Source organism: Marmota flaviventris, chromosome 1, assembly GCF_047511675.1.
Source record: "Marmota flaviventris isolate mMarFla1 chromosome 1, mMarFla1.hap1, whole genome shotgun sequence".
Lineage (NCBI taxonomy): Eukaryota > Metazoa > Chordata > Mammalia > Rodentia > Sciuridae > Marmota > Marmota flaviventris.
Window position 1 is genome coordinate 7,921,468 of NC_092498.1, and position 17,592 is coordinate 7,939,059.

Below are 17,592 nucleotides of genomic sequence, written 5' to 3' on the forward strand. Positions count from 1 at the left end.
TACTTAAATTGGCCTGAACAGAATTCGTAACAGAAAAAAATGTTTTACTATGCATTCTATTATCTGAATTTCCTGCAAAGGAAATCCATTTTAAGTATAAGACCTGGTTGTATCAGTTTATCCTTTGTGATATGTGAAAATCTGTTCTTATTATTCTTTCTGGAATGTCTACTCATGTTGATTGTAGAATTTTTAATGCCTTAAATGGTTAGAATTTCAAAGAAGGCATTTCAAAAAGTCTGTGGTTGATAGTTAACATTTTTAAAAAAATATTTTTTAGTTGTAGTTGGATACCCACCCTTCCTTCCTTCCTTCATTCATTCATTCATTCCTTCCTTCCTCCCTTCCTTCCTTCCTCCCTCCCTCCCTCCCTGTGTTTTGCTGAGGATTGAACTCGGGGCCCTGCGCTTGGTGGGCAAGCCCTCCACCGCCAAGCTACAACCCCAATCCGATGGTTAACGTTTAAAAATTTTCTTAAAAATTCTTTTTAGTTATACATGACAGTGGAATGTATTTTGACATATAATACATAATGGAGTAGAACTTCCTATTCTTGTACATGATGTGGAGTTAGCTTTTTTTGTCATTATGACTCAGACACCAAATAAGAACAAATTAAAGGAGAAAAAAATTGGAGGGAGGGGCTCTGGTGTTACAGGTCAGGCCCTAGGTGAGGCAGCTTATCATGGGGGAATGACTCAGCAGAGGAAGACTCCTGGCAGGTCAGGAAGCAGAGAGAGAGGAATGGAAAGAGAATGCAGGAAGAACAGCCTTCCCAGGACATATCCCCAAGTGACCCATCTCCTCACTTCCTCCAGCTAAACTTATCTGCCTGCAGCTACCACCCATTCAGCCCATTCAAACTAGGATGGACCAGTCAGATTTCAGCTCTCATAATCTAATCATTCACCTGAATATTCTTGCAGTAACAGGAGGTTTTGGGGGATACCTTATATCCAAATCATATTAGTAACTGTCCTCATTTTTTCCCCCTTCATCAGCCTGTCTGTATTGCATCTTGACGATCTCTAGAATTTAATTATGTTTACATTTGACTTGTTACAATTATTTTTAAAATGGTTTTGTGATTTTCTCACTTTTTTTATCCAAATTAAAATGATTTTCACAATTGCCTCATTCTGTACAGGTCATTTCTACCATTTGCCCTCATACAGGAGGAAGCACACTTAGAGATTTTCTGAATTTTGTACTACTGTGTGTTCACACTGCTTTCATTATCTTTGAAGCATCATTACAATCTTTCTATTTTCATATTATTTGGAAATTTTAGGTTTCAAACACTTAAAAAAAATGTGTGTATTTGTGTGTGTGTGTGTTGTAGTTGGACACAATACCTTTGTTTTATTTTTATGTGGTGCCGGGGATCAAATCCAGTGCCTCACGCATGCTAGGCAAGCACTCTACCACTGAGCCACAAACCCAGCCCTCAAACCATTGTGTGTGACCATTGTGTTTGCCTGTAGAGAGGCACTGGCTTTTCCTAGGTTCTTGAACTGCATGTGATTCAGAGGAATTGAATGTTAGTTGTTTTAGTCAGCTTTTTCTCTGCTGTGCTGAAAGACCTGAAGAGAGCATTTTTAGAGGGGGGGGGGAGTTTATTTGGGGGCTCACAGTATAAAGGTCTCAGTCCATAGACAGCAGGCCTCATTCCTCAGGGCTCGAGGTGAGGCTGAACATCATGGCAGAAGAGTGTGGTGGAGAGACTGAAGACACCACACTAGGAAGCAGAGAGAGAATGCTGCTCAACAAGGACAAAATATTAAAACCCAAAGGCACTCCCGCAGGGACCCACCTCCTCCAGCCACACCCTACCTGCCTACAGTTACCACCCAGTTAATCCCTATCAAGGAATTAATTCACTGTTTGGGTTAAGGCTCTCATAACCAATCATTTCATCTCTGAACCTTCTTGCATTGTCTCACACGTGAGCTTTTGGGGGACACCTCATATCCTGACCATGACATTAGTGATCTGGAACTACCCATTTCATTCTACTGCTGTTACTATTGACCTTTCTTTAGAGATCAACAAATTGCAGATGTCAGAATTCTCTTGTTTATTTTTGATAATGAAAAAAGAATTATTTTGACTAAAAGTAGATGGTGTGGTGGCACACACCTGTAATCCCAGCGGTTTGGGAGGCTGAGACAGGAGAATCAAGGGTTCAAAGCCAGCTTCAGCAAAAATCGAGGCACTAAGTGACTCAGTGAGACCCTGTCTCTAAATAAAATACACAATAGGGCTGGGGGTGTGGCTCAGTGGTTGAGATCTCGTGCCTGAGTTCAATCCCCAAAAAAAGGAAATACAGTTTTATTTTAGAATAGCTACTCTTTTATATTAAAGACTCAAATTAATGTTTATAATCACAGTTTATGTAAATTAGTTATTCTTGCAAGGAGATAGTAAGAAATCATTCATTGTTCCAGTTTACTATGTTTCCTCACTTGGGTTGTAGGAGGAATAGAGAATATCTTGTGATAGTTCAGTAAGAGCTTGGAGGATAGTTATGTAAATAATACATTTGCAAAATTGTAATCTTTTAGTTGATTTTTCCATTGGAGCTGGGAAAGTAAAAAAGTACATCCTGTATAGTTATATTCAGATACTGTTTAATTTATCTTGCAGCTTTTCATGCAACACCCAACACATACAAGCGGAAAAACACAGAAACAGCTCTGGACAACAAGCCTTGTGGACCCCAGTGTTACCAGCATTTGGTAAGATTTAGTGCTTTGTTATTCCAGAGGGTTCTTGAGAAGGCTTACTTTTATACTTTGATGGAGGTGATGAAGACAGATATGTGTTGTCTGTACCCATACTTCTACTGGCCACCTGACAGGCAGTTTTCTCACCTGTGTTTCTTTCATAGCTTATGTACCGCACAGTTTAGTCCTTGTATTATTCTGTGTTTATATGTTTTATTTCTTTGGCAACATTTCAAGGTCTTTAGGATCAAGGACCCTATGCCTTCCACAGAGTGAAGTACAGATAGCCCAGTTAGACACCAGAAGCTAGTAATCATGTGCAGCAGTTCCTAGACCTATCTCAGAGCAATATCCCTCCTGTGAGTGGTAGGTAGGTTCTCTGTAGTTTGAGCTATAATACAGACCCCAGAGTTGTGTTTTTCTTTTTTTTTTTTTTTTAAGTGATGGAGAAAAGGTAAGGGGTTAGAAAAATATGAGGTAGAAAAGTTGTTTTTTTACGGGTACTATCTTATTTTTACCATTTCCCCTCTTTGAACCAAGCCACTCCTACCTAGGAACTAAATGGGTATATATTGCCTGTTGGATTTTGGACAGAAGATTCAGTGAATGGCACCTGCAGAAGGTATCCTATTTTTAAGCAATTTGGTTTTTGTAGAACGAAGTATAAAACTGTTGGCTACTCTCAAACTTCTCCCTTCTATTTCCACTAAAAAATGGAATTCTTGAATACTGTTTTCTAATATGCAGAAATTTATTTGGCTCATCTGAAATATTTCTGTGGTCTTTCTATAAACCATGCTCTTACCATTGTTTTATACTTTCTGAGACTGGATTGTTGTATTTAAGAATGCAAAATATAGCCCTATAGTCTTGTTCCTATAGTTCTTTTTATGTCTTCCTGTGACAATGCATCCTTCACAGGAAAAAAAAAATGGTTTTGGTAGTAAGACAGGACATAAGAGGCATGCATGTTTATATGTTTTATGTTTTTCTTGTATACTTTAAGTATTACTGAAGAAAGGTATGCGTTATCTTAGACCCTGGAATAGGGAGTCTGACTTGATGCACAATTGATACGTTTCTTTTAGTAGTAATGATTCACTTTTAAATAGACTGTGTGTGTATATAGAGAGAATACCGTTATATAAAGTTTAACGTTTTATATTTAGAGAGATAATATTTTAACTCAATTGTAATAAGTTAATATATATTCACAAATTCATCATGCAGAACTGTCTTGCCTGATTCTGTACTACTATAGCAATATTTTGAACCTGTATTTATCTTTCTGAAATTTTCAAACCATCAAAAGCATATCAATAACCAGTGTATGTTTAGATTTGCAAAGGGTTATTTGCAGTAGATATCGTAATAAATTTCCTGACTAATTTGCCTTATACAATGTCTTTCCCCCTCCCCCCCCCCCCCATCTTCCACCAAAACGTGTTTTCAGACTTTACCCTGATGTCTACATTTTTTCATTTTGTAGGAGGGAGCAAAGGAGTTTGCTGCTGCTCTCACTGCTGAGCGGATAAAGACCCCACCAAAACGCCCAGGAGGCCGCAGAAGGGGGCGGCTTCCCAACAACAGCAGCAGGCCCAGCACCCCCACCATCAATGTGCTGGAGTCAAAGGACACAGACAGTGACAGGGAAGCAGGGACTGAAACTGGGGGAGAGAACAATGATAAAGAAGAGGAGGAGAAAAAAGATGAAACTTCCAGCTCCTCTGGTAAGACACATCTGATATTTGGGTTTTACTATTGCTTTGCAAGTTCGTATTGTGGCAGACTAAGGATGTGGCAGATTAAGTAATGCTTTGAATACTTTTCTGGGTTGGTTATTTTTCACTGTATGAGCTGAGACCAGAGAATTTGCTCAAGGATGTGTGGCTGCATTGTCACTGCTGTCTACCCGCCTTACCCTGGCCTGTCACAGTAACCCTCTGGATTACTGGAAGGTTAATATTCATTCTCCTGCTTTGTGCCACTTTCCTTTTTCCATCTTTCTCAGGACATCATGAAATTTAGATACTTTGGTTTAATATTCTTGATGTCCTGAGAATTTTGGTTGGAAAACTAGAACTACTGATGAGTTTACTGCATTACTGATTGATTTTAGCTGTCCTGCCAACTCTATACCATGCATAGTAATAGTCATAGTCTGCGTTCATTTTGGAAGGTTGCATACCAACTTCATGGTTTTTCTGGGGGAGTCTTGTTGGTATTTTTTCTAGCCCTAGTTTATTTAAAAAATATGATTAACTTCCTTTTGTTTTCTTAAGCACACTCTGAGTTTTACTTCCTACTACTATTACTAATCACCATTTCTTGACCAATACTTGCATTTGGTTTTGTAGAAGCAAATTCTCGGTGTCAAACACCAATAAAGATGAAGCCAAATATCGAACCTCCTGAGAATGTGGAGTGGAGTGGTGCTGAAGCCTCGATGTTCAGAGTCCTCATTGGTACTTACTATGATAACTTCTGTGCCATTGCTAGGTTAATTGGGACCAAAACATGTAGACAGGTAAGCAGATCTGCTAAAATGGTTATAAGATCTTCCAATATATGGATATAATATGTAACTCTTGTGCAGACAAAAGAAAATTCTTGGTTATTAAGTTCCTATTGATTTTCTGAAAATAATTTTTCCCCCCATGAGAGAACTAAATGAAAATTATTATTCTTCAGTTGTATCACTAAATTTCCCCACTTAAAGTTGGACATGGTGTTTTAAAAAATCTAGTAAGAATTTAAACTTGACATCATCATACTCTTGACCAGAATGTGACTGCAATTCTTCCTTCCCACCTGTGTGTTGAGCGGGGGTGGTGATTTCTGCTCTGTACCCTGCAGCACAAGAATGATAAAGACCTTTTCCTGGTATATGTAAGCGCAGACAGGTCCCTTATTAAGCAGAGTGTTCTGATGACTCTGTGCATGTGCCTCTTGTCAGGTGTATGAGTTTAGAGTCAAAGAATCCAGCATCATTGCTCCAGTTCCTGCGGAGGATGTTGACACTCCCCCAAGAAAGAAGAAAAGGAAACATCGGTATGTGCTACGGATGGCTGAGAAGCCACATGGGTGGGGGCTGCATGTAGGCCAACTTGCTGGCACAGGGGTCCATTTCCACTTGGCCTGTTAAAGAGAAATCTGTAGAATCTTGTTTCTAACTGGCAGTTGCTAGTATTTTTTTATACAAACAAAGCAGCTTCAGTAAATTTGGCATGTTAAGAGTCATAAAAATTTTAGTCAAGAAAAACATTTAGTAGCTTTTGGCCCAAAGACTACATAAATAATTACCTTAGCCATTTGTTATGAACTGTTCATAGATGCACTTCCCACTGTGAGCTTTGTGCCAGTTTTAGAAGTGTCTTTAGTTCTGGGAGCCTGAATTTTCTAGATGTGTGCCACTGCATTCTGAGATTTTTAAGGGTCACCCTCCTCTAAGCACAAAGGCTTGTGGTGATGAAGTGCAGTGGGCATTTCCAGGCACATTCCATTTGTAAACCCAGAGTTAGGGAAATCATGAATGGACACCTCTTCCCCCAACCCACTTTTTTTTTTGTTAAACTAAGAAGCATATTCGGGTTGATAAGGGGGCAATTGGACTATGGTTCAGAAATTGTGTAGAGGCTCATGTTATGTTTTGTTACATTTCTTTAATAAGAAATTTAGAATTTAAAGATATTAGAAGTTTTTCCCATAGGAATTTAACCTTTCAGAGATGCTTCTGAAGTTTTGGTTGAATTATTTCTGACCGGGCTGGGGATGTGTCTCAAGAGGTAGCGCGCTCGCCTGACATGCGTGCGGCCCAGGTTCGATCCTCAGCACCACATACAAACAAAGATGTTGTGTCCGCTGAAAACTAATAAAATAAAATAAAATATTTTAAAAAGCCTACCTTTAAAAAAAATTAATATGATCCTTATGTATTAAGGTTCATTAATCTTAAAAAAAAAAAAAAAGAATTATTTCTGACCATGTAGCACAATTAGATGGTTAATGATGCCTGACATTAGAGAAAGTATTGGTATCTACATAATCTGGATCAGAATAAATCAGTAGGTGGGCACACCTGCCATATGAAGCCTGGCTGTTTCTAAGTCCTGACCAGGTAATGTGAAAGAGTTCAGGAAGTGGTCTTCTGCTTGGCCTGGCATGGCAACCTGAGTGAGAAAGCTGCCCCTGAATCACTCTGAGCTGGTGAGCAAATAGAAGCTGGGTAGAATATGACTCTTTGGCTTTCAAGTGCTGCTGTATTAATGGTGCACATAAAGCCAGTTAAATGGTCCTTGGTTGGATTTGTAGCTCTGACTCCCAGCTTCACAAAAGTTTGTTTTCTCTGTTTTTGCAGGTTGTGGGCTGCGCACTGCAGAAAGATACAACTGAAAAAGGGTTAGCATCTTTCATTTAACTTTATTACTAGCTTAAAAATGTCTCCTTTGTTTTCATTTGCTTTAGAATAGTAACTGGATTGGAGTTTGGGCTATTCTGATTTAATTGACCTCTGTACATCAAAACAGTTTAAATGGAAGATGTCTGTTGATGAATCTCTAGTCAGTTCTCTTTTGGAAAGTGAAAGCTGATTGGATGGAATGAGTCAGAAGCACTAAGGAGAAGCATTTTGGAAATGGGATGAAGATGTGAACCCAAGTGATCAAACACTTGGTGGGTGGGAGGTGATTTTCATCAACATTTATTAGACAGGACTGTGTGTAGCATTGTAAGTAGAATAAAGGGAATCTAGTAAAACAAGCTCCAGAGGTAGCAGGGAAGAATATACTCTTGTTAATTGTGAATTGATGCACATTTCCCATCTCCTTGGATTCATTGGCTGTGTGCTGTTATCTTTGTTCAGACGGCTCCTCTAACCATGTTTACAACTATCAACCCTGTGACCATCCACGGCAGCCTTGTGACAGTTCATGCCCTTGTGTGATAGCACAAAATTTTTGTGAGAAGTTTTGTCAATGTAGTTCAGAGTGTAAGTATTTGTTGCTTTGGTGCAGTTGCATGAGAACTAAATAGCCTTTGGTCAGTAATTTAAAGTAGTGATTTGAAACAAAACGTAAGAACATGGGAGTGCTCCCTTGCTATTTACTGCAGGAAATTTATTTTTTTTGCAAGTATTTATTGAGCCTATAACTGCATTTTGCTAGTGTTCAGTTGGTCTCTGAATAATGTGTGTGTGTTTGTGTACGTGCCAGTTAGGCAGAATTATTAAAGCACTTGATTTTTTTTTATCATTTAAATTAAATCACAGTAAAGGAGGCATAGAATGGAAGAGAAATCTAGAGGTAGCTACCCAAATATTTTGGGTAAATTTTTTTTGTCAAAGTCAGAAGGGTTTTAGTGTTCAGAATGAATGAAAGAGTAGCATAAAGGGAATGGACTTTTGTAATTGAAAATAAAGTTTGGACTCTAGGAAAGATTTAGAACAATGGACTGACTATTGGAATGGTTTAGAACTGTGGATACTCTTTAATCCAGACTCTCCCTTCATACCAATTTTTCAAGTCATAGAACTTTAATAAATTTTAAAAAATGGAAAATAAGAACTCAGTGGTGATCTTTTTCAGTCCTACTGGCATCACTTTTGTTATTAACTTACCTCCTTGTCGATACAGTGGTGATAAGGTGGTTGTGAGGGTTTAAATGAGTCAGACATTCAGCACAGTATTTGTTATGGCCCATTATGCAATTTTTACATGTGATGATGACTATGATAATGATGGTGGTGGTGATGAAGAACATTATATCTGAAGGTCAAAACCGCTTTCCTGGGTGCCGTTGCAAAGCACAGTGCAACACCAAGCAGTGCCCATGCTATCTGGCTGTCCGAGAGTGTGATCCTGACCTCTGTCTTACATGCGGAGCTGCTGACCACTGGGACAGTAAAAATGTGTCCTGCAAGAACTGCAGTATTCAGCGGGGCTCCAAAAAGGTAAGACATAGTCTCACATGGAAGATGGTTGTTGGATGTCAGGATAGGCTTAGGCCATTTAGCTGGGGCAACAAAGGTGCAAGTGATCCCTGAATGGTACAGCTAACCAGGGAGAATGGTTGTTTTTCTTTGGGTTCTTTTTTCCTGGTAAATGGAGTCTTTTAAGATTTTCATGTGTTTTTTTTTTTTTTTGGTATTGGGGATTGAACCAGGGGCACTTAACCACTGAGCCACATCCTTAGCCCTTTTTTTCATTTTATTTAGAGATAGGGTCTCATTGAGTTGCTTAGGTCCTTGACAAGTTGCTGAGGCTGGCTTTGAACTCTCAATCTTCCTGCCTCAGCTTCCTGAGTCACTGGGATTATAGACGTGTACCACCACACCCAGCTCTCATGTCTTACTCAGGTGGTAAGATAAACCCAAAGTTTTAAGAAGTAGCCATTAATGGTATCAGATTTGGGATAAGAGGCATATTTCTACTTGTTTAATAGATGGTTTGACTTTTCTTTTTAAATTTAGTTAACAGAACTAGAAGTTTTGCCTCAATGCACGTAAATGGTGATTTCTGTCAGAATGTAGAGACCCATTCTCATCAGAAAGTATTTTTTAAGTTCCTTTTTGTGCAGAATCAAAGGTAAAATTTCCCAGTTTTTGTATACTTAGCTCCGGTTTTTTAATAACCTTGAAAACAACCCCACCAGGAGTTAAGAAGCCTGGGAATTGCAGGTAGGTGATTTTTAAAAAAGTAGCAGCCAAATATTGAACCAAAGAAACTAGCAACACAAAGTTCTAGAAAAATTCAGTATCCTCAATTTTTTTTTTAGGGCAGGCACTAGGTGCTTTCTCAATTAATCCTTTTAATGGCTGAACAGCCGCCATTTTTAAGGTAGTTAATATGTAGCAGGCAATGTTTGAGTGCTTTCTGTATTAATTCATTAATCCTCATAATCCTGGGAGTTAGGAAAAACTGTTTACTCCATTTCATAGATAAGGACAGGACTTTCAAGTCAAGGAGTAGGAACTGAGCCCTGGGTGCTGTGGCCCCAGACTCCCTACTGCTGACCACTGCACCCTTACTTGCTCTTTTGCTTGTGTTTGGTATATGCACATCTCAGGTGGTTGAACCATACCTGATTGAGATCACCCTATTGTTAGGAGATCCCTCCTCCCCACCCTTAAAAAAATAATAATAATAAAATAAAGAAATCCTGTCCTAGGGCAAAACATTCCTCTTGGTTTTTTTCCCCTTATGTCTTTGAACCAACATCTGTATTTATGGCATATCTGACCTGGATTAGTGGTGCAGGGTGATTCTCTTTTTAGGCGTTTGGATCATTTTCTCCAGGTGGTTGCATGCCTATTTAGGTCAACAGATCACATGATGTTGGCTATTTCTTGTGCACCTATTCAGATCTAAAAATCTCCTAATCCTCACTGTTGCTTGCCATTTTAGGACACACTTCTCCCTCAGTGTGTTCAGAAAATAGATGATATTGTTTCTGCTGATAAGTTAATAGAAAACTATAGATAACTTTTTACCCACTGGCCTTCATTTGCTTAATAATAGTTACCTAATTTCATTTCTGATCAGGAGAGTATTTGGGTAATTTTGACAGGTGTGTGTAGAATGGTGATAGAAGTTTAGGTGACAAAAAAGCCTTTTAAAGGTCACAGGAAGATTCTGGATGAAAGCATGAGCCATGATGAAAAGTTAGTGTGTTTGGGAACCAATTGTTAGCCAGTGCTATCAACTGCCTGGTTATCTTGGCATTCTCTGCTACAAGTAGGATGCAGGACAGACGAGGTCAGAATACCATTTCATGATAGTTTTTCATGTTATCATAAGAAAGTACTGGGAAGAACAAATCCAAAAGAATTCTACCAAGGAGGAAATGTGTGGGTCTCCAAAGGAAAGAACATCAGTGAAGAACCAGAGTGTGCCGAGTTCTTGAATTGATAATAGATGGAAGCACTTTGAGGAGTGGAAGAAAAGGCCTGGAGAGAACCATTCAAGTTGAAAGTGAATTGCTCAAGGAGTTAAGGACTGAAAGGGGGAAGTGAAAGTGCAGCAGTCTTCACATTTGCTGTAGCCAGAGGGGAGTTGAAACCCCAGAGGGCATTTTTCTGTAAGGTGGGGGATACTTGGATACTTTACTTTTCCTCTCTATTTTGTTTAACAAAACATTTTTGTAGTTTGATGGCCATATTGAGGTGTTGGTTTTCTATTTTTTGTTTTTGGTGTTACTGGGGACTGAACCCAGAGTCACTTTTGCACTGAGCCACATCCCCAGCCCTTATTATTTTTGATTTTCTTAGACCGGGTCTCGCTAAGTTGTGCAGGGCTTCACTGAATTCCTGAGGCTGGCCTTGAACTTGCAATCCTCTTACCTCAGCCTCCCGAGTTGCTGGGACTATAGGCGTGCACCACTTTAATGTTTTATACTTATTAAATGATAGATTGGTTTTCATTCTGTTGTCACCAGTCTCTTTACTCTCCTTGTTTTGATTATGTGATTGATTTATTCTCTAGCATTTATTGCTGGCACCATCTGATGTGGCAGGCTGGGGGATTTTTATCAAAGATCCTGTACAGAAAAATGAATTCATCTCAGAATACTGTGGAGAGGTAAGTCATGGCACACTAATCACGTGTTCAGGTGGCTCTTTTTAAAACTTTTCTTTGTTTTGCATTGATTGCACTGGGCAAGTCCACTGTGTTTGACTAATGAACTAATAAAATGCCTTTCAGGTTGGGCTTATTTCATGCTTGTGAATTTGGTTTGTTTAGTAACTGGACTGCTTTAGTTTTAGGACACGTTTTTACCACCTTGGGACAAGAGCAGCAACAAGAGTTTTGCTGTGTTGTGTCTGTCTTAATCCACAACATAGTTGACAAGGACCTCAAAACAACAGTGTCATTAATAACCTACCTTTTTAGTTGTAGGGTTAGGGAAAAAAAATGGTTGGACCTTGAAGCTATGGTTTATACTGTTTATTCAGCAAAAAAACTTTAGAAAAATCACTTTTTTCCAAGCATAATTACCTTCAATAAGGAAATATCTTTGATTTAGAGTCCTTAAAACATTGTTTTTTTTTTGAATCAGTGTGCAGACTGAATGGAGAAGAGAGATTGGCTATATTACCCCTTTTGGAGCGTCTTCTCAAGAAGGTCCAAGATTCTCTTATGCTCTTGTTTGTTCTACCAGGCCTGATCACCTACACTAATACATTTCTTCCTGTGTCTTTTTAGATTATTTCTCAAGATGAAGCAGACAGAAGAGGGAAGGTGTATGATAAGTACATGTGCAGCTTTCTATTCAACTTGAACAATGGTAAGTTTCTCAGCTATAAGGCACTTGATCCTTTCAAGTTGGTTTGGGAGCCTTCTGCTGGCTGAGCATTAGAAATGAAATGAGAGGTCATCAGGGTGACTGGAAGGAGGGCTCCCTAGGAGCAGCTCCTGATTCCTCACCTCCTGGTGTTGGTTCAGGTGAGGTTGCCTGCTTAAAGGGAACTGGAGCTGGGTAATTTCTCAGGGAACAGATGGATACAGGAATCGGTCTCTGCAGTACCCACTATCTGTGGGATGGGGCTGGCCCCCAGACTCTGGCTCTGAGGAGACATACTTTGAAATACTGAGGAAGCAACAACACAGAGAACTAGAGGGTTGAACAGATTAAGTGCAGCACACTCTGGTCTTTCTTCCGACTGGGAAGGGTGGGGAGCACGGCATTGGAAAGCACCTCCCAGACTTTCCCCAGATGTCATCTACAGACTGTGCGAAAGAAGGCTGCTCCTTTTATAGCCGTTGCAGTGAGCATCTGTAGTATGACTATGCGAAGATGCAGGTGTACTTGACGCGAGACATTCAGAGACACTGTCATCTGGACCAAGAAGAATAGTGTTTTTTTTTCCCTCCCTATTAATAAGTTCCATTAAAATATTCATATTATTTCAGATGTGAAAATGCAAATGCTTGTTCTTGATGTGGAGGAAATTGAGATTACATTTCTTGGCCATGGTTTACTTAGAAATGTGTACTTTTATAACTGATGAGTTAATAGCATTTGAGATAGAGTCACTTGCATTATCAAGGATGAATTCTAAACTAGAACAGCATTTTCTTCCAAATGCCATTTATGCTGAATGAAGTTTGTTGAATGACTTATTTGTTTTTGAAGTCACACTCTGAAAAACTGTAATCAGTTGCATTTCCAGAATCATCATCATGTTGTGTTTAGAACTGAAATGATTCACTGGATTGTGATTGCTTTTTCTCTTTAGATTTTGTGGTGGATGCAACCCGCAAGGGTAACAAAATTCGTTTTGCAAATCATTCAGTAAATCCTAACTGCTATGCAAAAGGTGGGTACTTTATGAAGTCAGAATTATTAGTTTAACAGGAATTCCCTTTGCAGCCCAGGGATAATGGGTTTTAATTCTGGGCAGTCTGTTATGTGAACACGTCATTTCATTAACCTCCTGGCCTGCCTTTATGCTAGCTGCCCACTCATACCATTGTCTCTCCTTCCAGTTATGATGGTTAATGGCGATCACAGGATAGGCATCTTTGCTAAGAGAGCCATCCAGACTGGTGAAGAGCTGTTTTTTGACTACAGGTTGGTAAAGTGTATTTCTGAAGTGATCTAAGTACTTTTTGTACCTGCATTATGAACTGCACAAAAGCTGTTTTTCAGTCTTGGATAGATCTGCTGGAGGGGCATTCTTTTGAGGGCTAGTCACTATTCTGGGCATGGGTGGGGAGCTGCTTACACTGCCCTGGTAGTACACTTTATTAATTATACAAGTAATGCTTATTTTTAAAATACAATAAAATGCAAGCAGAAAACGCTGTTTTTCACCTTGATGTTGACAGCTGGGTGTGACTCCTGGACTTTTTCAGGTCGCATAGCATCAGCATACTTGTAATACACCATTATTCAGTACTTGGGAAGGGACACTGTTGGCAGATAGCCACCTGGTTGCCTCATGGGTTCTTTACAGGGAAGTAGCTGTTGGGATTTTGAGAGATGCTGCCACTCTGCTGGTTTACACCATCAGACTCTGGGGTAAATGTGATAGCACAAGTAATATTTATTTACATGTGATCGAAGATGTCTAAAGAATTCCTGAGACTGAATAGGCCCACATGTCCCCAGTTCTCACGGCAGCCTGCTGCATAGGCAAAGGAGAACTGAATGAAAGATCTGAATAAGGGTTCTTCTCCTGCCAGAAGCTTTGTTTCATGCTCACTCTGAGCAAGTGCAGTGGGCAGGTTTGGGGTGGGAGGCAAAGCTGCCCAGTGCCCCCAATTGGATATGGCTGGAGGCTCTACCAGCTGGTGGGATTCAAAAGTGCCTTTCTTGGCATGTGCTAGAGTCCAGGTCTTTCTGCACTTGGCTGTGACCAGAGGGCTGCTGTTTAGTAGAGGCTTTAGATCTTCCCAGATCACTGTTCTGTCTCCATTTTGCTTTCTAAGTATCAGACCCCAAACATCATGATGTAGAGCTGCCCCTGGGGCAGTTTGCCAAGGCACCCACCAGGAGGGCAGGGCGGAAGGCTGTAGGATTGCTTGTAGTCAAGGGTTTGTCCACTTCAGAACTTGGCAGCTTCTCAACTAGATGACCAGTGGCACAGTCTTCATGCCTGCAGCTGTGTAATTGGGGGTGTGTGTTCATCAGGCTTGGTTGTGTTCATCTCACCACATTTATTGGCTACATGGTCATTTCCTTCTTTCATATTGTTTCAGATACAGCCAGGCCGATGCCCTGAAGTATGTGGGCATTGAAAGAGAAATGGAAATCCCTTGACATCTGCTACCTCCTCCTCCCTCTCCTCTGAAACAGCTGCCTTAGCTTCAGGAACCTCGAGTACTGTGGGCAATTTAGAAAAAGAAAATGCAGTTTGAAAATTCTAAATTTGCAAAGTACTGTAACAGTAATTTATAGTAACAAGTATAAAAATCAACTTTTTATTGCCTTTTCACCAGCTGCAAAGTGTTTTGTACCAGTGAATTTTTGCAATAATGCAGTATGGTACATTTTTCAACTTTGAATAAAGAATACTTGAACTTCTTGTTGTCACCTGTCATCAAGCATCATCAACTGAGTCTAGAAAGGATTGTCTCCACTGGGAATGTCTTAAACATTACTCCTTGGTGCTGTCACTCTTCTTATTGCCTGTTGGCATTACAAGCAGTTATTAATTTGCCTAATTACAAAATACATATTTATAGATTATATAACACTGACAGACATTCTGGGGATTACTGTAAAGAGTTTGATTTTAGAAAGACCAGGGTGCGATATGTTCCAACCACCTGTGTGTCTTAGAGAAAATTAGCCTGTGACTCAATTTTCTATGGGACAGTAATTGAACTAGGTTCTTTATTTTTTTTTTTTAGGTATTAGGGATTGAACCTAGGGGACCTCTACCACTGAGCTCCATCCTCAGCCTTTTTTGAGAGAGGCCTTCTTGCAAGCCTCCTGCCTCAGTCTCACAAGTTGCTAGGATTACAGGTGTGCACCACCATGCCACAGGCTAGACTGAATGGGCTTACATCTAAGTATGTAGCCATATCCATCTGGATACACTTGGAAACACAGCAGTGACATTTGGGATTCCTGAACTACCTACTAAAGATGACAAGTATAACCAAACTGCACTTTTACATCTTGAAGGAGTTAAAACAAGCAATCCTCTTAAAGTCCCATGAGATGGGGTTCCTGTACCTCTTGTGTGTGGCCTCAGCAGAAGTGGTGACTTCTCGACATCCTCTTGGAAGCACTGGTTATCATGAGGCCCCTCACAAATGGCTAAAATTGGCCCATGATGTGTCCACTATTTAGGCACCATATTGCCTTTGCTACATCTGGATGAAATTTTTATAATGGGGTAATAGTTAACATGGAGCCTGATTAAAGCTGCCTCACCTTGCCTTCCCGTTTGCTAGACTTCCTCTGGTTTACCTTACATCTGCGCACAGGTCACAGCAACTTGAATCCTTAAGTTGGTTTGTTATTTAATTTTGGCAGTGAGAATACCTTGTCTTGGATTCTAGCCTTGTGTATGTTGCTCTTCTGTCTCTTGCAGTTTTCTAGCGACATTGTTGATATAATTTGTCTAATGGCCTCTCTGCCCCTTGGAAAGGGTACCGTACACTGCACTCCATAGACTTCTGCTGACTGATTCTAACAGAACAGGGGTTCCAGTCCCTGTCATTGGTTGCCTCTTGTTCCACCTTTGGCACTCTCATGACCCTAGGCAATGAGAGCATTTGGCCCCTGAAGAGGTGGTTCCTCTATTGTTGTTTAGGTCATTTTTTCCTTTAGATAATCTAATGTCCTTGTTTAGACATAAGCAAATGGAACATATCTATACATTAACACGTGCGCCTGTTCAGAACACCTCAAAGATCATTCGGCCCTAACAGTACCTACCCTCAGCTTGTTCCAGTCAGCACGGCTGCCCCCATCCCCTGGTGCAAGTAGCTGGGGGTGAGGGCTTGAGACTAGTGAACTTCTGCTTAATAGAGCAGAGACCCAAATGCATAAGAAAGCACAAGTTACACCCAGGGAGCAGTGTCTGGTGTTTATCATGAACTGCTTTCCTAATGTTCTCAACAACTTACTGAGATTTTGTGACTAGAAAGGTTTGGCATAATCCCTATTTGATATATCAGAGGTCATGTTAAATCGGGTCCTGTCAGTGGTGGACTTGGGCCTGTGTGTAGTGGGGGGAAACATAAACATGGGGCCTGATGCTAGTCAGCACCTCACCTACACGCGAGGTCAAGGCACCAGAGTGTGACATTTCTACGCAAGTTCCTTCCAATTCAAAATGCCTGAAATTTCTATGGAAAAAAACACGATTATAGTCAATCACCTTATTTTCCAATATTGTTGACTCGGCCTTGCTCCAGCCAGCCCTCATGGTATATTCATTGAGTTCTGACTGCCCCTCTGCCCAAGATGGCAGTTTTGAACTCTGGCGTTGATCTCAGATCAGATGAGTGGCTCTTGCTGGGCACCAAGGCCTGAGGAGCTGTGCAACAACTCCCACCAGTCAATCTACGTAAACTAACAAGTCACGTGATTTAAGCAAGTAGCTTTAAGATCAGATTAGAACCAGAGTTGAGGATGGGGCTCAGCATGCACAACGCCCTGGGTTTAATTCCCAGCACTGCTCCCCTGCTCCCAGAAACGGATGAGAATGTGAACCTTTCCAAGGAGCCTAAGTATTCTTTTAAATCTTAATGGAATTAGTAGAAATTTGTTTGTTTATACACCCAGCCCTAAAGATTCCAGTGAGAGCTATGTATACTCTAAGACATCCATAATGTCCACACTTACCTATTAAGATGAAGTCATTATTGGTCTGCCCCAGGAACAGGTGCTTGAACTGCACAGTTAAGATAATATATAAAAAAATCATACAGTTACTATGATTCCTTTAAAAAGGGGGGGTTAATTCAAACATTTTAAGTTACCATGGTCCCCTCCCCTCAGTAAGGTATGGCAAACTCTAAATTTAAGAGGAAAATTATAAGCATCTTAAAATGCTCCAAAATATTTAGGATTCCAGAGTCCTGTTGGTCCTATAGCAGCTATTCTCTTTTCTTGTTCTTGTTCATGAGCATTAAGAGCCTGCTGGGTTCCTATACTTTAGTGGGCCTGGCCAGCAGTCCAAGTCCAGCAGAATCTGTCAGGCTCTCAGCTGCTGAGGCTGGCATGGTCTTTAGGTCAGAGGGAATGGTCCCCCAGGGATTTTCTTAGTTCAAAGCCTAACTCTGATAAGACCAGAAACTGATTTTGTTCAGCAAGCCCAATGGCAGAACATACATTTATCAAGGAGGTAAAGTTGACAGACGAAAAATAAACTTTTGTTGTCACAATACTTTGTTTCCAACCTTTTGGGCCA

General features: G+C 40.3%; 1 protein-coding gene across 9 annotated transcripts in view; it reads left to right on the top strand.

Annotated features, from left to right (window-relative positions):
* The window catches only part of Ezh2 (enhancer of zeste 2 polycomb repressive complex 2 subunit), a 79,925-nt gene extending 65,162 nt beyond the window's left edge, over positions 1–14,763 (top strand). For all 9 annotated transcript variants that reach the window (XM_071611216.1, XM_034637000.2, XM_027943431.3 and 6 more), the window contains 12 exons: positions 2,647–2,738; positions 4,216–4,456; positions 5,084–5,253; positions 5,683–5,777; positions 7,084–7,124; positions 7,588–7,713; positions 8,495–8,673; positions 11,204–11,299; positions 11,924–12,005; positions 12,958–13,038; positions 13,208–13,292; positions 14,423–14,763. In XM_071611216.1, coding sequence (XP_071467317.1) covers positions 2,647–2,738; positions 4,216–4,456; positions 5,084–5,253; positions 5,683–5,777; positions 7,084–7,124; positions 7,588–7,713; positions 8,495–8,673; positions 11,204–11,299; positions 11,924–12,005; positions 12,958–13,038; positions 13,208–13,292; positions 14,423–14,483 — 1,349 coding nt within the window. In that variant the 3' untranslated portion in view covers positions 14,484–14,763. The remainder of the gene's footprint in view (positions 1–2,646; positions 2,739–4,215; positions 4,457–5,083; positions 5,254–5,682; positions 5,778–7,083; positions 7,125–7,587; positions 7,714–8,494; positions 8,674–11,203; positions 11,300–11,923; positions 12,006–12,957; positions 13,039–13,207; positions 13,293–14,422) is intronic.
* Positions 14,764–17,592: the final 2,829 nt, after the last annotated feature.